General features: G+C 33.6%; 4 protein-coding genes across 6 annotated transcripts in view; 2 read left to right on the top strand and 2 right to left on the bottom strand.

The window, feature by feature from the left end:
- The window catches only part of LOC18602103 (protein decapping 5), a 9,406-nt gene extending 6,325 nt beyond the window's left edge, over window positions 1–3,081 (top strand). The window contains exons 5-8 of one of the 2 annotated variants that reach the window (XM_007033286.2): window positions 483–548; window positions 1,775–1,939; window positions 2,044–2,154; window positions 2,585–3,081. In XM_007033286.2, the coding sequence (XP_007033348.2) occupies window positions 483–548; window positions 1,775–1,939; window positions 2,044–2,154; window positions 2,585–2,731 (489 nt within the window). In that variant the 3' untranslated portion in view covers window positions 2,732–3,081. The remainder of the gene's footprint in view (window positions 1–482; window positions 549–1,774; window positions 1,940–2,043; window positions 2,155–2,584) is intronic. The other variant, XM_018120205.1, reaches the window with a different exon arrangement.
- LOC18602102 (probable transmembrane ascorbate ferrireductase 2) lies at window positions 5,958–9,590 on the top strand. Its single transcript, XM_007033282.2, has 4 exons — window positions 5,958–6,308; window positions 7,045–7,093; window positions 8,659–8,858; window positions 8,969–9,590. Exons 1-4 carry the CDS (start codon window positions 6,165–6,167, stop codon window positions 9,272–9,274), a joined length of 699 nt encoding a protein of 232 aa, XP_007033344.1. The 5' UTR covers window positions 5,958–6,164; the 3' UTR covers window positions 9,275–9,590.
- On the bottom strand, window positions 10,162–15,066 carry LOC18602101 (translation initiation factor eIF-2B subunit delta). 2 transcript variants are annotated; one of them, XM_007033277.2, is made up of 8 exons: window positions 14,449–15,066; window positions 12,858–12,992; window positions 12,288–12,652; window positions 11,470–11,962; window positions 11,218–11,349; window positions 11,009–11,105; window positions 10,875–10,929; window positions 10,162–10,629 (listed from the first exon to the last, which is right to left on the bottom strand). In XM_007033277.2, exons 1-8 carry the CDS (start codon window positions 14,897–14,899, stop codon window positions 10,567–10,569), a joined length of 1,791 nt encoding a protein of 596 aa, XP_007033339.2. In that variant the 5' UTR covers window positions 14,900–15,066; the 3' UTR covers window positions 10,162–10,566. The 2 variants fall into 2 exon arrangements, with proteins under 2 accessions (XP_007033339.2, XP_007033340.2); XM_007033278.2 differs by having other exon boundaries at window positions 11,218–11,962.
- Window positions 15,517–18,545, bottom strand: LOC18602100 (cyclin-B1-2). Its single transcript, XM_018119329.1, has 4 exons — window positions 18,327–18,545; window positions 17,939–18,039; window positions 16,538–16,629; window positions 15,517–15,831 (listed from the first exon to the last, which is right to left on the bottom strand). Exons 1-4 carry the CDS (start codon window positions 18,450–18,452, stop codon window positions 15,731–15,733), a joined length of 420 nt encoding a protein of 139 aa, XP_017974818.1. The 5' UTR covers window positions 18,453–18,545; the 3' UTR covers window positions 15,517–15,730.

The raw sequence follows: 21,550 nt of genomic DNA, 5'->3' as shown, positions 1-21,550 counted from the left end.
AATTTTTATTTAATTATTTAAATAATAATAAATATTTATAAATGGTAATTGAGTTTGGGTAACGAGTACCCAAGGGGTGGTACCTGAACCCGATTTCACTACCCAAACCTGTCCTAAACCCAATTATAGGGTATCTTAACCTATATAATCAGGTAGGGTAGCTGTGGGTACCTTGTAACAAGGTACTCATTGCCATCCCTATTCTTTTCAATAAAAGTAGTATCTATGACATATTGTGACTTGTCCATTCAATGTATCTTTTTTCTTTTTTGACTGGTCAGGGATTATATTACCAGGTTTCTTTAGTTGTTGTACGGTGGCTGACCACTGTATATTAATTGCTTTACCCTTCCCAATGGTTAGGTTTCATAGTTTTAATTTGTACATATCAATATATTGGCTTGAAATGGTTACATGTATGCTGACATGCAATTTCCCCCCTTTTTGGTGCATTTGCAACTGGTTATTCACCACCCTCCTAGCTGTTCAGAGCTCCAATGCACAGTTATCATAGTTATAGAGGACGTGAAAGAGGAAGAGGAAATGCGGTATGTTTTCTGTTTCTTTGCATTGCCATATTGTTATTTGTGATGCATATGGTGGCAATTTTATTTTCTGAGTGTGATTTAACTAAGTTGGTGTCTATAATGAAGTTACATTGAATGGAAGTTTGTGAAAGTTTCTGCAATAGCACTCCATGCCTTAAAACATATTTTAACTTGAGTACAACCTTTGTGAGGGAAGCTAATTGAATATTCTGAAGTTTTGGGATAATAAAAACTGATACTTCATCTGGGTAGAAGACTCTTTATTCCTAAATACCATTTAGCATTCTCAGACCCTTAATACCCCCTTAACCCCACAGAATATTCTCCCAAACTTTCAACGTATGAAAATATTATTTGCTTGACAAATTCATTGTCTATAATCATTTTAACTTGGTTGCCCCACTTTTTGAATTTCATAATTCAAATTTTGCCCTTTCATTTTCAACAGTTAAACTTATTCGGATCATTTTGAAATTTATAGTAGATTGATTGCATGTGAAAGCATGATTTTACAAATGAAATTTCTATATTTGAGTAGCTTCACCATATAAATATGGGATGGAGTATGTATATGGATAGTCTTGAACATGTGGAAGTGATCACTAGAGCATGTGCAGATCTGTAACTGTTATCTTTGTGTTCCCTTCTAGTATGTGTGAGCCTGCAGCATCTGCATGTTTTCCAGATTGCATGGTATCATTTTGGGTCAGTTTAGTTTGATTACTTAACTCTAAACTAAAGGTTGAGGTAAAACAAAGAGTTCAAACTAGATTTTTTGCAAACTTTATGGTGTATTCTTGTTGGAGAATAATCATGGGAATTGACTGATCATGATGTTGGAGTTCTTAAGTATTTTAAAGTTTTGTTTAAAGGTCTTTAAACGTCTGTAAAGGGAATGATATTACCAACCAAATCCCACTAGGAAAACACACATTTGAACATTATGGCTTATTGCTTACACAATCAATAGATAAAATTAATTCTCAAACCTTTTACAATGAGAAAATCAAGGATGGCTTTGTGGTAGCCAATGGGGAAAGATGAATGTACTCTTCTATCAATTAGTGGCACTCTTTTTATTTATCCAAAAGTCTGTAACCGTTTTGCCCTGTAAGACCTTTATTTTGTTGGTCATTGCTTTGCCAACCTTCATTAGCTTACAAGGCTCATAGCTTTTACTGTCTGATGACTTGACTTGGTTTTAATGTCAAAATTTTTTGCTGTAGATTTCCCGTTCAGCAACCAGATTTACAGAAGAATTTGATTTCACAGTGATGAATGAGAAATTTAACAAGGATGAAGTTTGGGGTCATCTTGGCAGAAGTAGCAGAGGTCAGGAAGAGGATTTACAAAATGAAGATAGTGTTGGATCCTCATTAGTGGAGGTTAAGGAAAGTTCTGTCTCCCCACCCCGTGTGTATGTTGGTGCCAAACAAGTGTGCACTATTTGGTTCATAAATTCTTTTTGTTTACTCCTATTTTTCCATTTTTGCAGCCTGTATATGTCAAAGATGATTTTTTTGATACATTGTCATGCGATGCTCTTGATGACGGGTCTCGTAATGGCAGAACTAGATTTTCGGAGCAAATGAGAAGAGATACAGAGGTACTATATTCCATTTGCATTATTCACATCATTGGAGCATTTAAATTTGCAAAAATATTTTCTTCTGTATGTTTATATATATGTGTGTGTATTTATAGATTTATGTATATGTGTGTACGTGTTTGACTTAAGAAACTTTCACTATATTTGTTTGTCTGTTGTCATATAGAGTTAAAATATACTTACAACTGCTTAGTGTCCTTTTGTTTTCTATTTGTGTATGACAAGTCCAGTGGGGAATAGGAGGAATTGGAATTTAGACTTTGACCAAAGAACTAAAACCTTTAAAACCAAGCCTGGTTATGGCTTCTGGGCATATGATGGGGCTTGCATAAATCTCTGCCTTAGTATTTGGTAATATGTGTTGTGTTTATCAACATGCATGGTCTTGTATTCTTGATAAGAATTTCAATTAACGATATTTGTATAGACCTTTGGCGATTTCCCGTGGCATCGTGGTGGTAGAGGTGGCCGTGGACCTATTTATGGTGGTCGAGGACGCGGTTCTTACTACGGCAGAGGCTATGGTTATGGTGGGAGGGGTAGGGGATATGGCATGGCAAATCGTACCACCTAGTTAGCAGCCGAAATTGAGCACAGATCAAAGAATTACCAGAAACGCAGGGTTGTGACCACCAAATTGAAGACGCTCATAATGGCTTTGGGTTGTACTCCTAGGAGTAGTTGCTGCTTTGGGAATGAGTATTGAGTTATAGAAATAAGCAAAAACCCGAGGAGCCAGAGAATGGGATTTCCATTGCCTTGCTCATAAGTATTTGTATGGATAGTGTGAGGTGATTTGATCTGTTTAAACCCAGTTTTTTCTGTTGTTTTGGCAAATGAACACAATTTTGTATTATGTGAATTTTAGTTTGAATATTGTTCTTAAAATATAAGAAAATGGTTCATTCTATAGTTTTAATATCATGTATTTCTCCCTAACAGTTTTATACCAGCAGTACCACATACTATAAATTTTCAAATCATATTATTTTCTTACAATAATTTTTCATAACAATGAAGTCAAATGCTAGAAATAAAATGAAGGGTTCTTCTTCTTTTATTTATTTTTTTTGTTTTACTTTCTATCGATATTTTATCAATTCCCAATATACCCAGAAATTCTATGTATGTCTCATCACTGACTCTGTTTATATTGGTTTAAAGCAAAAGAAATAAAATATTATGGAGGCTCATTAAGCATGGATGAATGTATCATGTATCAGTCTTCCTTCATCTAATAATAATTACAATGGCTGATGGTCACTATTTCATTATTCATCCCAATAATTAAAATAAAAAATCTAAAGTTCTGTTCCATTATTGTTTTTGGTTATTTGCTTGTTCTTTTTCAAATGTAAAATGAAAAATAAATAAAAAGTAATTAAAATATGTCAACAAATATTTTTATATATAATAAAAGTAAAAATTATATTTTTTTAATATTAAAAGTACATGATTTTACTCAATTATGTTAGATAAAATTAGTGTTACATTTTAACTATTTGTCTATTTTAAATAATTATAATTTTATTTTCTTTACTATTAAATTATTGACAATTCTTTTAACCCTCAAAAGATAAAGTGTTTTTGAAAATAATTTTTTTTAATTTTAACTATTTTTAGTCAAAACAAAAAATTTTTAAATAAAATTACTCTTAATGAAACCTCTTAGTATTCAAGCGCTAGTGTTGAGAAAAATATTATTACATGTCATATTAAAAAAAATATTATACGTCATGATTTTTTTATAATTACAATAAGTGTAACATATAAAATAACCCTAAAAGTTAATTATCCAAATTTGGAGATTTTAGATAATTTTTTTTATCCAAATCCATTACGCCTCAAGTAACATTAACGTTGAATAACTTTTCCATATATCTTCTTTTCCATGTCAATTTTTTTTTTGATTTTAAAGTTAAAATTCTTTTTTGATTCTAAATTTTACTTTTATCATGAAAGTGTTTAATTCCAGAAGTTTATATCATAATGAAATAAAAATATAAAGATAGAAACCAAGTTATACGTCATGTTTAAAAAATGTTGTTATACACCATGTTGAAAAAAAAAATTGTTACACATCAGTGTTTAACTTTAAAAGTTTATGTTATAGTGAAATACAAAAGAACAAGTTACACGCTATATTTAAAAAATATTGTTACCACACGTCATGTTAAAAAAATTTTTGCCACGTTATTTTGAAAAAAATATTGATACATACAGATATGTACAAAAACATGTTACACATCATATTATATTCAATGGATTTAATACACACCAAGTAAATTAGAGTTATTACATACAAATATAATATGTAACAACTCTGGACAATGTTCTAATTCACAGATTTCATTTCACTAATAATTTCAACCCATCAACTTTTGGATTTATAAATGTAAACCAATTGCTGATTTTTCAAAAAAATAAGAATTCTAAAAATTTTCAAAACAAGAAAAAGATGAACAAAATAAGGGATTAATAACTTTGGAAAAAAAACTCTCTCACCTTCATTCAGATTTTTTAGAGATATATATATATACATAAAAGATCAAAAACTACTAATCCGTAGATGTAGTCTTAAAAAACAAAATAAATCCCAAAACATTGGTGGAGTGCACAACTAAAAACTTAGTTTACTGTGCTTTACAACAGTTAAAAATAAGAAAAAAGAAAAACAAAATGACACTACAAATCTAAGTAGATATTACAGACTTCAGTAAAAGATATTACACACCAAAACTTCAGTAACAGACGTTACACGACAAGGTCAAAGTTTCAACACTAAATGTTACATTCCAAGATCAAAGCTTTAGCATCATATATTTCACGTCAAAATTTCTTTTTCCTACTAATGTTAATTGCCAAGGTATGAATCATTTTATTATACGTTAAGTCATATTCTACTAGACTTGAATCATTAAAAAACTCAACACTAATAAACCCAAGAACATGTTATTACTCATCATACCATGTTCTATGTTTTGTAAATCGACGATGATATAGTAAGATGGAGAGAAAGACAGATAAAGGGTTTTGTAAATGTAAACCAATAAACCCAAAACATGTTACTTGTTATATCATGCTGTTTCAATTGACGACGATATGACAAGATGACGAAAGATAGATAAAAAGATAGTCATGGTGATAAATTTAGAAAGAGTTAGATAATGAGAGAGAAAAATAAAGAGCACAACAGGAGAGAGAGAAAAATTGTAAGTATTTAATTTGTTTGAAATGATTTTAAAAGTATTTTTGTCAAATTGTGGTAAAAGTTAAAAAAACAATAAGCTTTTTATTGGAGACTAGTTTTGAAATGAACTTACTCACGTTCGTTATTTTTCACAAAATTACTTTAAATTTTATCTTTTTGCACATTTTTAAGAAGTAAAAGGTAATATATCAAATAAAAAATGGAAGGTAAGGATTCTCATGATAAGTATGATTCCTTAAATAAAACAAAGAGAAAATAGAATATTATGTACAAAATAGAATAGAAAAATTAAAATAATTATTATTTGAAAATAAAATAGAGGGCAAATATAGTTGTTTTATAATTTGATTCTTTCAATGCTTTTTAAATATAATTTTTTAGAAAAATTAAAAAAAGGAAGGATTCAAATTAGGAGAAGAAAATAGAAAATAAATTTGGATGCGAATATAATTAAGTAAAATTGGGAATAAAAAGAAAAGCTGAGCCAACGTGGCACCACGTGATTAGAGTATAAATCTCTGACTTGGACTGTGTGCTGACCTGGCATCAGTTTTTCTTCTCTATTCAATCTTTTGCCCTCACTTAGTTGAAACTTTGAAAGTTGAATTCTTTAAAAGCCTCCTTCTCTGATCTACTCTCTACAGAATCAACAAGGACAAGTCCTTCTTCTTCTTCTCTTGATTGAAACCAAAGGCAGCAACTTTGTTCTTCTTCTGACATAAACCATCTCTAAAACCCTAAAAAAACATATCTTTGCCGTTTGTTTCTGTCTGTCTCTCTTTCTTCTTGTAAGAAAATGGCGGCTCCGGTAATTAAATTTCCAATCTTTATGATAATAAGAGTATTGGGAATTGTAATAACAGCTCTTGTTTTTACATGGACCCTTCACTATAGAGGAGGATTGGCTCTCATCTCTGATAACAAAGATCTCATTTTTAATGTAATCTCTCTCCTCCTTGGCTTTAATTTTATCTTTTTGTTTCCTTTTGTTAAGTAGAGAAGAAAGAAAAGTTCTTTTAATCATTGGCAAGTTACTTGGTTTTGATTTTCTTTTAATGGGTTGTAGGCATTTTTGGTTTTCTTTTTTTTTTTCTGGTTAGATATGGTGATATGATGATCTTGTTGCTATTTTGCCTTACAATTTGCATTAGATGATAATTAATAAGTAGAAAAGTGCGGATATATTAGAAGTTAATGATGTCATTTATTCTAACTAGAAGAAATTCTGCTATTCTTCACAGTGTTTAATTGTAGAATTAAGGAAAGCAATGCTGTTTAGAAATAACAGAAAATGGTGATTAGCATCACCTTTTAGGAATCAGTTCGGTTATTGCTTTTGCTAACTTTTTTCTTTTCTTTTGGAAGTGAAAAAGTAAAAGCAAGCAATATTTTTGAACAATTGAAAATTTTTAATTTCTTTGGATAACAACATACATGATCTTCCTTTGATATGGAACAATAATGTTGGAATTGATATTGTATTTTAGTGATTTGTTCTGTTTTAATCAATTACAATTATGTTTGGCTTTGTAACAACGTTTTAGAAAGTCAAGGTAAGAAAACAAAGCAACAATAAGACGAATCTTTATTTTGTATCTTTCTTAGTCTAACCTATTGAGATGTTTATTTTCTTTTCCGTTGCAAAAAACTTATTGTTGTTGTGTACTTAATTGCAGGTCCATCCTGTTTTGATGGTCATTGGACTAGTGCTCTTAAATGGTGAAGGTGAATGTCTTTTCTCACTGTAAGGATGTGCTAGGTGGTTCAATATTTAGTTAAATGTATCAGAACATCTCTGTGACAGTTCTATATGGTTTCCTCGTGAGATGATTAATTTTCAAGTTTATCAAATTAAATTTCATCAATTGGACAGGATGAAAGAATAAATCTGGAGTCTGCATGAAACATTGATGCAAGTTTAGAACTCGGAAGTTTGCATAGTGCCTACCCCTTATTGTCACTGATAGGTTTATTGAGGTTTTTTAAGACTTAAAAAGTGAATTACCTTCAAAATATTAGCAGAGTTACTCTAATATATTTCTGTATCTCTAAGATATCCTGCAGTTTCTTTGACTTTTCAACGCATGATTTTGCTTGAGAAATTGAGGGATTTGTCATGTATTTTTAGAGGGATATTGGTATGAAAATATGTATTATGCCTTCTTTTTTTCTATTTTGAAATGTTGTTGCTTTTACAGGAAAGCTGCTTAAGGAATTTTAAGAGTTTGTGAGTATTTACCATGGTACCATGATCTTACTTCATGTTTGACTGACTTAATACATTATTTATACATGCACAAGCACAAGTTTTTTTTCCCTCTCTCTCTCTTTGTGCCTTGGCAGAAGCTGGTTTCCTATTCAGTAGATTTTGCTGGATAATATATATATATATTCTGGTACACAAGGAGTATAAATTTGCTTCTTCTTCCAAGTAGGAAGAAAGTAACTAAGTTAATCCACTTTTCCCCCTTGGGTTTGCAGAGTGTCATTTTCCTCTTCCCTAATTGCTACAATTTCTTGTCATCAAGATTAGTTCAGAACTCTTATTGCTTCAAGGAAGCATCACCTGAGTAATGATTCTTAGAAGGAATGCTGTTGTTAAAACACATTGTGCTGTGGTAACTTAGGTGTCCCCTTCACGCTGTTGCATTCATTTATTTTTTTATTCTGAACAAGAATAATCTGGGGTTTGTATTTCCAACTTTTTTTACTACAAATCTAAAGAACTTGAATTGCCACTGTTTGTTCATGGAGGTCCACGCGGATGCCATATTTGTGGATGGTAAAGGTTCTGTAATTGTATACAATTAATTTTAGGTGATATGGACCCAATAATATAATGCCGCCTTGAACTAGTATTGAGTCCCTATTGAGCCTTCAGCTTGATTTGGATTCTTTTTAGTTGAGTCATATGCTACCCTTATCTAGTTGTTTTTTATGTCATATAAAACTATGCATGCTTTGTATTGACAATTTGATTCACACATACAAATGACTAGGCCAATTGCTTGCTTAGTTAAATATTTAGGTCATTTACCCTTTTAGGTGCTTCTGGCAGCTGAAGCCAAAATTTTTAAAATGTCATCTGCTAATGCATTTATCTCCTTTGATCTGCCATTAGCAGGCCTAGGCCATGAAACAATGACTTCACTAAAAAATCTTGTGTCTCATAGGAAACGTAATTCTAGAATCAGAAAATTGTGAATGTGAAATTTTATGACATTCTGAACAAGGTCACAATCTTTATCATCCTGCTTTTCATAACTCTTGTTTGGTATGGATTAATGCAGCCATGCTGGCATACAAGACTGTTCCAGGGACAAAAAGCTTCAAAAAATTAGTTCATCTTACAGTACAATGTGTTGCTTTTATCTTGAGTATTATTGGTTTATGGGCTGCTTTGAAGTTCCACAATGATAAGGGCATCGACAATTTTTACAGTCTACACTCATGGTTGGGCCTAGCTTGCCTTTTCTTATTTGGCATCCAGGTCTACTGTTGTTATTCTATTTCCCTTTCCGGTGCATTTTTGCTTCATTTTGTGTAGAAGCTGGGTCTTGAAATGATGTTTGTGTTTTGCTTTTAATTTCTGCTGTGCAGTGGGCTGCTGGATTTGCAACCTTTTGGTACCCTGGTGGGTCAAGAAACGGAAGAGCTGCCTTGTTGCCATGGCATGTTTTCTTTGGGATGTATACATATGCCCTTGCTGTTGCTACTGCTACTACTGGTATCTTAGAGAAGCTTACTTTTCTTCAAACTAACCTGGTAATATCACGCTACTCTACCGAGGCTTTGCTTGTAAACTCTTTGGGAATTTTGATTGTTGTCCTGGGTGGTTTCGTCATTCTTGCTACGCTTACTCCTGTGAATGGCAAAAGTGATGCCCATAGAGGATTAGTGGAATAGGCACCATGTGTTTCCCCTTGCAAGTCCAGGAGAGTGAACGTATTCTTCCTCCCAAAGAACTACAGGATGAGTTTGTAGCTATAGAAATGAATTCAGGAACGAAATCCGAACAGCTTATATTACGTGTCGATCTGCGACAGAAATTTGAGGTGGCTACTGTTTTCTGTCATGTCTCTTCCCTGAGCAGTTGGCTTTCTTTTTGGCTACTGTTAAACACAGTATTAAAATTTCCCAAAAAAACCAGGAATCCTTTTGTGGGTTAGTCTCCCTTTTACGTTGTTGAAATTTCCGTTTAATGGAAACTTTTTATTACTTATTTTTTGTGTTTATATATATATATATATATATATATATTATTNAATTTACTTTATTTTTGTTGTTATATATATATATATATATATATATATTATTTGTTTTTGAAATATTATTATATAGTAAAAATAAAAGATAAAAAGTAATATTATTATTGATAATTAAAATAAGACAAATGATTAAAATGTATGATCAATGATACCATAATTAATCTATGTTTCTTGTTATCTAAAATTTTAACGCATGTTGTGTATAATCTTTTAAGATTTCATTTGCTTTTTTTGTATTTTCAATCCAAACATGCTTTCTGCCTTTTTTTTTTTTTTTTTTTACTCCTTCCAAAATGAATTATTAAATATTTGATTTGCTTTTGCATTCCAGTCACGATTAGGGTTTGACATGCTTGATGGCAACCCAAGGTTTGTTTCTTTAGCCAGCCAATTTAGAATTTTGTTGGATATATTAAGGAAGAATGAATAGAAAAGTTGAAACACCGAGGAAACGTTGTTATGTGGTTAAACGTGCTAGATTCTTGCTAGGCAAAGTAATATGCTACGCAAGATTACATGTCAAAAGCAACTGACTAAATGTGGTGAATCCATTATCACAATCATTGTGGCACGACATGCTGAAGCATGTATCGAAATGTCAAGTCTGCTACAACTATCATCCTTCAAGAGGACCCACATTAACCAAAACTTGCTACAACAGAAGAGATCGCATCATGCTTCTACCCGGAGAGGCGAAAGGATCGCACTCTTCACTGAGTCAGCTTTACAAAATAAACACACAGCCAGACATTTGGAAACCTGTAGCCTTATTCCATGGGGAAGACCCAAAAAAGAGGAGAAAAGAAAACAAATGATGATTAAAAAAACAAAGAAATTCTCTCCTTATTGTTCCGTTCAGATTGACCGGAATGATGGACTACAACATGAGCAAAATTGTAGAGAACCCTCTTCGATCTGTTTATGAGCCATCTAGGACCATAGGTGTTCTCTTCGATATTCTCTCACAATGACGGGCACACTTGTGGGCGGCACCTAAATCAAGAAAAACACCCAATTCATTTCTACTGATAGCATAGCAACATAAGTAAGCAAGTAGCAAGGGTCGGAAATCAGAAAGAAAAAACACACCCCCACAAGCTTTAACCATGGTCAATTCTTCTACTATGGTTAGTCCAAGAAGACATAGAAGCTGGGTGGGTAAAATTTATAAAGAAGCATCATATGCTTTCCTTAAGAAGGAGAAGATGCAAGACTAGCATTATCAAATCATAACTTACCATGCCATAATCTGTGATTACCATGGAGACATAATCTGAAGGTGTTGCATCATAACTGTCATGAAAAAGTTCTGAACTGTCAGTCCCTAGGATCATGTACTTAGTATCACATCATCAAATTTATGAACACTTACATCAGATTCAGAAGCTGCAGATTGTCACTATTGACCAAACCATCTAAGTAACTGATTTCCTCTCTACCGCTAACCTTTGAAATGGCATCTGGATTACCTGTAACGAATGGAACAGACAGACACCTCAGCCACTTCCATTTAAGTGACCAAAAAGGGGAAACACAACCTGGTAAAAAGTTACTCCAATATCTATTAACAGAAACGCCTACCAAGCTCATTAGAGCATATTGAATCAAGCTGCACCCTTTCATGAAATTTATATGCCTCACAACACACTAATACAGGTACATGGAGTGCATGAGCAACCATAGCAACACAAGCAGTCCCAACTCTTGAGTAAACTGTTCCATTAGACAAAACTGATGAAGCACCAAGAAAAACTCGAGTAACTTCATGCATGATACAAGAAACAGCGTTTACATGAGTATATGTACAGCTAAGGCCCTTCCTCACCAACCTACGTAGTAAGAGTTGTCCTTCAAGCTTTGGGCGAGAGTCAACCACTACAACACGGAATTGTTTGCCAAGTTCATGGGCATGCAATAATATCATCTCAACTGCAGAGGATGCCCCGTATGTGAGAAGAACATCACCATCTCTAATCTTTGTAACAGCATGTTTGACTATCACCTTATCTGCAAGGATGATCTTTTCATTTATGAAACGATCAATATCCAACATAAGGCTAGCTTTTGCTTCTGATTCTGACAGAGACAATGGTAACTTTGCAATTCGACTCTTTAGAAACTTGATTGCATTGCCCATGCTAATTGAGAGTGGCCTGCACTCAATCAAGAAAGAAACATAACTACTAATCCTTGCAGTCAAGTCTCTAATTAGAGTTTTTTCAGGTGGAGTTAAGTAGTCCTTGATAGCCTCTTTGAATGCTTGAAGCATTGCAATACAACGAGCATTGCCACCGCATATATCTCCAGATAAATACTGCAATCCAACCTGACAAACCAAGGAAAACAGTAGTTAAGACAAAAATTGACCAATATTTTTATCTCTTTTACACATTGATCTAACCAAAGCTAATATACTAATGACTACCACAGAAAGCTTCCAATAAAGTGAGTAAGGCTTAAGTAAAGCATAATTAGACAAGAACATATAACTGACCCAATCTAGAACACCTTCACACACACACACACACACATATTCATCTCCATACATACATATATGCGCATGTAGTATGATTTTTGCATGTATAAATGTGTGGGTGTGTATACTGATTTTGTAAGTCCAAAAGAGCCCAAAGTTGAGTTTGCAGGAATACCTTGTACACAGCAGGATGCATTGGATTGAGTTCGAAAAACTTTGTCTCTAGATCAGGAAGCTGAGTTCCATGTTCGTATTGAGGCAAATGCCTGAACAGCTCCACTCTATTCCTAGCTTCAGTTTGTTTTACAACTGCACGCTTTTTGGCTTTCTCCACCCGGCTCGCATCATCATATTGCATTCGTGGATGAGGAGCATCTTTCTTTCTATCTTTCTCAGGTGCACGATCACCTCCCTTCTTCTCAGAAGGTGCAACTTGAGAACCATCATTCTTTTGTGAAGGAGGTTTTGCTGCTTTACTTGGTTTTGTATTTGCTGAAGGCCCAACCTTAGATGCAGCAGCGGGTGCCTTACTTCCTTCAGCTAATAACATATTGCAATCAAACAGAATACACAATAAGTTATTAAAGGATTTTTCTTTCTTTTTTTTTTTTTTTTGAAAAAGGTAAATTGCACAAGATAACACAAATAACTCTAATAAAGACAAAAATAAGCTCATTAGATGTACAAGAAAGCATTTAACAAAGCTCATGGGCATCAAAAACAAAAAGTAAGTACCAATATGTACCTTTTGCAGCGGCCTTGGCGGCTCGTTGAGCCTCTTGCAGTGCACGTCTTTCAGCTTTAGAAGTTTTCTCTTTCAATGGCTTTGACCTAGCAAGTTGATCATTCTGCACTTCAACTGCTGCTCCACCAGACTTTTCTGCAGTCAATTTTTCCTTTTCAGCATGTAAATGCTTCATTGCACAGGTCTTTAGAATGATAAAGCAAGACACTAAATACATCCAACCATACACAACTTAAAAGAGTTTCAACTGCTATTGACCCCAAATGAAATGAAACGTTTTTCCATTCTTCCACATAAGAGATCCATTTCCCTCCATGGATAATAAAATGTTGCCACTAAATACCTTTCAGTTGATGTTTATCCAATAAACTCACCCTAAGAAGGAAAGAAAATACAAAACAACAAAAAATGTGATAAAACTATCTCATGCAAATAGTTCATACTTATTTTCTAATCAAACTCTGTTGATAGTTCTGCTTAGCAGTTAGGAGTTTAGAATAAAAGCTCTCTCTCTCTTTCAGCATGTGAAGCTATTACCGCATTGTGGTTAAGGAGAAAAAGTCTATGTCATCTGGACTCAAGATCTGGTGTCAAATATGAGCATGTATCCAAAACGAATATGTTGCCCTTGTCAACTTTTTACCATTGAAATTTACAATTACCAAGAACTGTCAGAATTGGCTATGTTAGTTAAAGTGAAGAGTCCATGCAACTTAGGAAACAACTCATATTAACAGTTTCCACGAAAACCATCTAAACAGAACCCATGAATTTACCAAGTACCAAAATGAGAACACCAATAACCCGTGAATCAATCAATACACAAAACACCAATAACCCATGAATCAATCAATATACAAAACAATTAAAGCTTAACCGTACATAAGACAAGAGGCTAAGCTGTTAATCACTTATTCACTCATAACAAAGCTACTCCTCTCTAGACGAGTAAGTGAGTCAAGCCAGCTTGCAAGCCATTTAAGCTCTCAGAAAATACTTGAACTCGACTTGATTACTGTCAAGGTGAAGTAGTCAATTGACCCACATTTGAGTATCTTAAAACTTGGTTCAAGCAGCTTGCAACCTAATGAAGCCTTCTAGAGTTCGCTTTTTTTCTTTATATATCTTTAATATAATTTGTATAAAATATGCATTACATTATTTAAAGAAATTGAGCCTCATTAAGCTTAACTGAGTCAAGCTCAAGCAGTTTGATTTTTTTTCTCGAGCCAAGCTTAGGTTTGGAAATCAAAACTCAATCTAGCTGTAGTCCAGCTTCAAGCCCTGACTCTCCAGCTTGAGCTTTCTACTTTATCGACTTGACTCAGTTCAATTAGAATTTAGAACCCTCCTACCTAACCATTCCCAATTCCTTATATACAGAGAAATCAACTACGAGAAAATGCCAAAATCTCTAAAATTTTCGTACTTTATTATTGTCAATATACATCATTAACAAAATTGAAATTACTTCATACTTTCCCACAAAGAACAATGATCAAAAGAAAATTTCCAGAACTTTTCAGCTTCTCTATTAAATTAACATTAGAAATAAGATAATTTTAATTTAAAGAGAAAACATTATCGTTACCAGAAATTCCTGGAGGCAAATTGACCACCGACACAGTGGTAAGCTCACTCGCGGGTACACTACTCGCCTTGACGCCTGGAAAAGACGATGGCGATTTTCCGGAAACAACCCTACGGCCAGGCGAGAACGATGATACGTCATCGTTTTCCTGAGGAACGGTTACTGTTCGAGCGGAGTACGAGAATGACGTCGTTGGGGAAGTAGGTTGCAGAGCCGTACGGAGGAGGGTGTCGGAGTGGTGACGAGGTGGAGGGATCATAACAGGGGAGAGGGAGTTACCAGAGGGAGAGTGGTCGTTTACCGGAGGGGAAGAAGGAGAGGAGGATTGGATCGGATCGTGGTGACGCGGAGGATCCGAGATGGAACGGTCGGGTGGTGGTGGTTGGGTGAAAAACCCGACTTGACGGACCTTCGGGTCGCTGACTGTTCGAGCGGAGCGGCGAGGGTCCATCTGCTTGAAGGGAGTGTTTGGTTCGAGGAAAATTTAAGGGGGATACATGATTTTCTCGGGAAAATATTGCTTGTCAGGGTTTTAATGGAAAGAGCAATGAAGGGTGTATGCGCGGAAACAGTAAGAACAAAAACGATTTTCTTTTCTTTAATTATTGTATACTGTTTTTCTCTTCCCTTATTTGTCTGTTTTGTTCTTTTATCTCAAATCTTTTTTCCTTTAATCGGTCTTTCTTTGTTGGCTATAGAACCTTTTTCATTTTCCAATAATCACATTTTTTGAACCATGAAAATTTGTTTAGGGAAGGAATATCATAAATTATGTTTAATTTACTTGCAAAATTTGTTTTTGCCCATAATTAATTTCAAATATTTTTATCTAATTAACCCTATCAAATGTCTGGCAATTCCTAACCTAACTAAAGAAACAGCCTAAGACAGTGCTTACTGCTACATAATAACCACCCGATAGGCCAAGAGCTGCTAAATACAAAGGACAGGAAGGCAAAAAAAACATAAATTTCCTTGCTGCCTTCCAATCAGTTTCCAATCTGATAGACTAATACCACCAACTAAAATTGGATGCTTTGTCAACTATTGTAAATCAAAACAAAGAAATAGCCAAGAGCAAAAGATCTAGAATTTTAATAGCATCCGTGATGCCGAAATGTTCATTCATACTTGGGACAACTGCATACAACGAAGGGTCTGAATGAGGTAAAGCAACATATCACACTATATCTTCAATCCTTGAGTTGGATAAAATAAAATCCATCAACAATCATTCAGTACTGACATTCCCTTTGTCATACACTCAAGTAGTGATTCAAAATCATATAAAACTAGGGCAGACTGGTCCCTTGGATAGGCCAAGTTGAACTTCCATGCTATGGTGTAAGTCGAGTGGCCGCACAGTCTCAGACTCTCGAGGATCTGCAACCAGCAACAAAAATTTTAAATTACTGCTAAGCACAACATTATTGGCAAACAACATGCACTATTAACAATTTGCAAGTAAACACACTGCTATTAAGACGTCTGGCCCAATCAACAGAATGATAAGTAGTGCAGAAAGTGAAAACCACTTTCATAAGAAATGGCAACAAAATTTACAAAACCAGCAGAAAAGTTTCTGAATTTTCGTATAGATTAGATATAAATTGAGCGGAGATTTTTTTTTTCTTTTTTCACAAAAAAGGGTAGACAGATTTATTTCTTTTCAATCTCTAAAAGCTCTGCTTAGGAGCCAAGGAGTTTAAGGCAAATGACAATACGAAATGTAGGATAAAGAAAAGGACCATGAACGCTTATTCTGCCACTAAATAGCTGCTAGATAACAATTCACCATGTCATCCATACTTAATAAAAACCTAACAACATGGAAAGGAAAAGGAACTACCATAGTAACACAACTCCAAACATGACACTGAACTAACCTTCCTCGAGCCTTTCACTGATGGACAGTAACCATTAGTGATGCAGGTAGTGGCTTGAAAAGATTAACAAGTAATATACAATGATACTGACCAATAGTAGTTTTAAATAGAAAGTTCAAGCAAACAGAATCAAGGGACAAATCTGTACAATTAAATTCAAAACAAAAAAATTATTTTTTTGTATTTAGAGTGCATTGTTATACCATTCAGATAATCCTCAAATCCAAAATCATCTAAAGTTCCTGTCAATGCTTCCAAGCCTAGCATTGAAGATGGGAGCAATGGCCTCTGAAACCTGCAAAATTTTCAAAGACCACACATAAAAGCAATTTAGCATTGAATTCTGAATCTGATTCTTGCAACTCTAAAGTATCATACACCAACTAAATCCAGGTAAATCATAGCCCAATCTACGGGAAATTAGCTGCATGATTCACTTTTCTTCTAATCTGCCCAGTCCACAGCCACGCTATCTTCAAAACCATTAAAGATAAAATTCTATTTACAATTTCAATGCACACATTAAGACATATACAACTTCATAAGTGAAATAATAAGAGAAGTAGATAGTATGGAACAACACTTAACAAATTTCTGCTGTACAAGATTGTCTGCATAAAAACACAGATGATGAAGGCCGTTACAGTCAGTGATGCAAAATAATGAAACACATATACTCCTATATGAGCAGTGTTCTTGAAATTCTTCCTATTTCAAATAGACGCAAGCCCATTTTCATAAAAAAAATTACCAACTACCTACAACCATTAATAATGACAGAAATTCAGGTGGCTCAACCGTTTTCTAGATTGTGGATATAACAAGTAGATCTGTACTTCAATACAAACCTTCTCTTTGTCATTTAGTCAAAATCCTTAAGCCTTGCTGGTCTCTCAAACAAAGTACATTTACGAAAAAGTGAAGAAAAAAAAAAGCTCACACTTGTTTTCTCACAAAAACCAGTTTTTGATTAAAAAAAATGAGTTTGTTAATCACAATTTCTTTGCAAACAATTTGAAGAATCAACTAACCAAAACGTTCTCTTAAAAGAAGAAAGAAAGCAAACCCTAAATACCTCAATAGTCTCCATCTTCCTTTATACCCTATCAAGGTCTTAGAGGCAGACCTATGGTGCAAGCCTCTAAAGAATAGTAATGCTTCATTCATGCAAATTGTTTTTTCCTTCCACACAACAACCTCCCATTCACCACACAGCCCATAAGATCCTTCAGTTAGCGTCTAAAATGAAAGAGAACAAGAGAATCCTTAAACTACAGTTCATTTAAATGTATGTCTAATCCTTCTGTACAAGTACCCCAAAATAAAAGAGAACAAGATAGTCACTGGCAGCAGATATTGTGTGCGTGTCTGTGTGTGTATACACCCTAAACCCTTACAAGCTAGAGAAAAAGTCCCTTATAGACCATTAATCTCAACACTTGTGCTACGTAATCCAACAATGGTCTAAAAGGATCGCATTATAATTGAATCACAGAACAAGAAATCCGAATATAATTCAGACTTCTCTAAGCATCAACAGCCAAAAATGGAGCTTAAAAAGCAGCAGTAATTAGTCATAAACATCCAAAGGCTAAAGATCATACCGCGAGAGAATTTGTCTATCGAGATCCATTTTGAGCGGCAACGCTGTCCCATAAGTATTAGCCAGGACTTTTCTCCTCATCTCCTCTTGCGTTTTCTTCGCCTAAAAAAAGAAAAAAACAATACCCGCATAAACTGCTTCAAAACCTAATTCAAAATTTTAAAACACTAAAAACGTATCTTTCTTTTTCAGTAACAGAAAACCCCTAAAACTAATTTTTCAAATTCTTCTGTAGTAATACAACTATTTTGCGTGTGCGTTTGTTTTCTGAGCAGTGAATCAATCATCACAAATTTCCTTATTTTCTTACATCTTCTCGTAAACCAAAACGGAGGATGTTTTTCTAAAACAAAAAGAAAAAAGACAAGAGAGGATGAGGGAGGGATTACAGATTCGTAAGCAGATTGGAGAGGGTGAGATCCGACGAGGTCACTCTTAACGCCGTGGAGGCCGAATCGGAGCGCGTCGTTTTGTACTCCTCCGATTTCGTGCTGAATCGTCTTCGGTGCCTCCATTTTTCTCTTTTCTCCGTTCCTTCTTTCTTTTTTATCCGTTTTTTCTTTGGGAGTTTTATAGACTTGCGTGTACCGAGTGTCTTTGCGAGCAAGAAAAGGGAAAAAAACAATGAACTGCTAAATTAACTGATTAACGATGTCGTATTGATTCCTTCAGCATTAGCTCAATGGCGTCGTCAGTAGCAACAAGAATCTAAATCAAGCCCAACTGTGGTTCTGGGTTGGACTTTAGGAAAAACCAGAGACAGACCCAGACCCACCGCAATGGATTATAATGAGTGTTTAATAACAAAAATAATCCCAAATCTTTATTGGCAAATGAGTAATAACCAGACCAATCAAAAGAATTTAGAAAAATTCAACGATGTCCCCTTTGACAAGTGTCAGTAGAAGTGGAGACAGCTTATGAACAGTACGTGCTGGTTGATTTTTATATGATGTTATAAATATTACTACTTTTTACTTTTTGTGTTTAATAAGACACTTTTAGTACTTAATTATAAGTATTCAAACAAACAAATATATATTTTTAATTCCCTTCCTAATGTATGCCAAAATATCAATCTACAGGCTGAGCTACTTTCTAAGCTTATATGGCCTAATTTTTTTTTTTTTATATAATTAAGAGAGGGGGATTTGAATCTTGATTTTTAGACAAAGGATCATGCACCAATCAATGAGCTAAATGTTCGGGTGTTTATATAGCCAAACTTGACCTTAGATTTTTTAAATCTAAAATTATTATTTTATTGATAAATAATAAAATAAAATTTTAGTTTAAAGAGTTTCTTTGTCAAATCTTAAAACATTAAAAAGTTACCAAAACATTAATATAAAATATTTTTATTGTTTTAATAATAAAATATTATATAAAATATAAATGGACAAGTTGGATAAAATTTGAGCTTAATTTTTAAGATGTTGATATATTTGTTAAACAGAGAAAGGTCTTTACTTATAAGTTCAAGATTTATCACATTTTTTACTAATGTGGGATAAGTGACTTCTATTTAGCATTGTTACACTAACTTTTTTACCCAAAGAAAAAAAAAAAACCCATTTTAGTTTTGACCTATGTCGATGCTACATATCTTTTATGGGATCCCACATTCATGAAAAGTTGGTAGGTTTGATTATACCACTTGTCACATGTCTATATTTTCAAACCAAAATGCATACTTATTAAGTGGAAAAAGACCCTTAAGTATAAGTCCAAGACTTTTTTTTTTTTTACTGATGTGAAATTCATGATACGTGACTTTAATCTAAAAATACCCCTCCATTAAATAATTTGTAACATATATGAAGTAACTATTACATTGAATAGAATAAATCAAAAGACAAACTAAATAAATAAACTAACAAATCAAAATATGGGTAAGAGTTTCGATGAAAATTTTAATTTTTTTATCATATATTTATTATAATTATAATTAAATACTTTTTAATGTACACGGTGTAACTATGATATAGAGTTGAGATTATAGTGTAACATTTGTGATATTTTAAAGTAATGAGTTTAACTTCATTAAGATAAATAAATATATAGTTAATTGTAAAAAAATATTATAATTTTGAATTCTAAAGTAAAAATGTGAGTTTAAAAATAAAAAACACATAAAATTAGTGAGAATATTATCCCCTGAAATTTCTAAAACCCCTAACTTAGGCTGTTGGGTGCGCAAGGAATGCTGTATTACTGTGTATAGATATACATTCTTTAATAATTAGTCATGTTTAAAGATTGTCCAATTAAAATATTATATATATATAGCTTCTCTCTCTCTTTAAAGTGTATAGAGTTAGTAGAAATAGTACTACCATTTCTTCGTGCCATTAACTCGCCAGCTCATTGTCAGATGGTAGTCAAAAAAGAAGTAAAGATTGGCTAGGAATGGCCAAGATTTCCTAAGCTGCAATTTAAAATTAAGCTAGACCTTGGCCAGAGGAGACTGTCCAGTTCCGTACCAGCTGTTCTGGTAATTTTGGGGGGGGGAGTAGTTTGGAACTTCTTAGCTTCTAGCATAGGTACCACCCCATGATTCACTGGCCCTATCTAGCCGAACAAGGTAACATCAGAGGGCACTAGTAACAGTGGCCGGTTTTCTTTTTTAGAGTTTTGTGCTTACACAACTTCTGAAAAAGATTCATCAACTGTTTTTGTTTTCCTACCATTTTCTCAGCTTTAAGCATTTCTAAGATACTGCCTTCCATTTGCATGCATTAATCTGTAGTTAGAATGAAAAAAATCGTAGTGTGATTGAGTACTACTCCTGCTCCCTCTCCCTATAAAAATGGTCGAATCCCTGGTGGCCAGTTTGGTTCCAGGTACTCATCATGTTCCCTTTCTGCCTGGGAAATGGATGTTTCCAACAAGGTCTATAATTCTTAGGGCTTGCTGACTTTGGGATTTATCTTCCAAAATCTTTTTTCCAGAAAGGGGTGACCATTCATTAAATGAGCATTCTGTCAGTATTACATCAAGGCAATTGCTCGAAATCTAGAGATTTTATAGAATCACGCAGGCAATCCACTTAATCTAAATCTAACCCTCATGTTAAAAAATGCTCATAAGTAAACTTAGATATAATATAGGCATAAAAGAATTGATTTTGGAAATATATGTATATTCACATATGTTGAGTTTGATCATTATATTTGTAAAAGAATTCTTGTTTTGTTCTTCTGTCTCTTGAGATTTTTCTGCTGTTTCTCTAGACTTGTGATGATGGATGTCTGCTGGATGGATTTCTTTGTAGAGATATTTTTGTTGTTCTTCTGACCTGCTGGCTAATAGAGCAGGACTGGTTATGTATTTTGAGAAGTAAAGTGGTATTCTTTTTGTTAACCACTTCTCCTCCTTTTGTCTCACTTTTTTCTCATATATTGAAGAAAATATAAAAAATATAAAAAATAAGACAAGATTAGTATAAGGATAGAGAAAAGTTTCATTAATTACTTGATATATAGTATATATATGTTTAAAATACATCATTTAGTTCCAGATTCAATGATACTCTAAACATGTAGAAAATATAGTGAAAATTGAATTCACTAAGACACTAACCTTGTTCCTTGTCAAAAGTAAACATGTATTT

This window comes from Theobroma cacao, chromosome 4 (genome assembly GCF_000208745.1).
Source record: "Theobroma cacao cultivar B97-61/B2 chromosome 4, Criollo_cocoa_genome_V2, whole genome shotgun sequence".
Lineage (NCBI taxonomy): Eukaryota > Viridiplantae > Streptophyta > Magnoliopsida > Malvales > Malvaceae > Theobroma > Theobroma cacao.
This window is presented reverse-complemented; position numbering and strand designations above follow the sequence as displayed.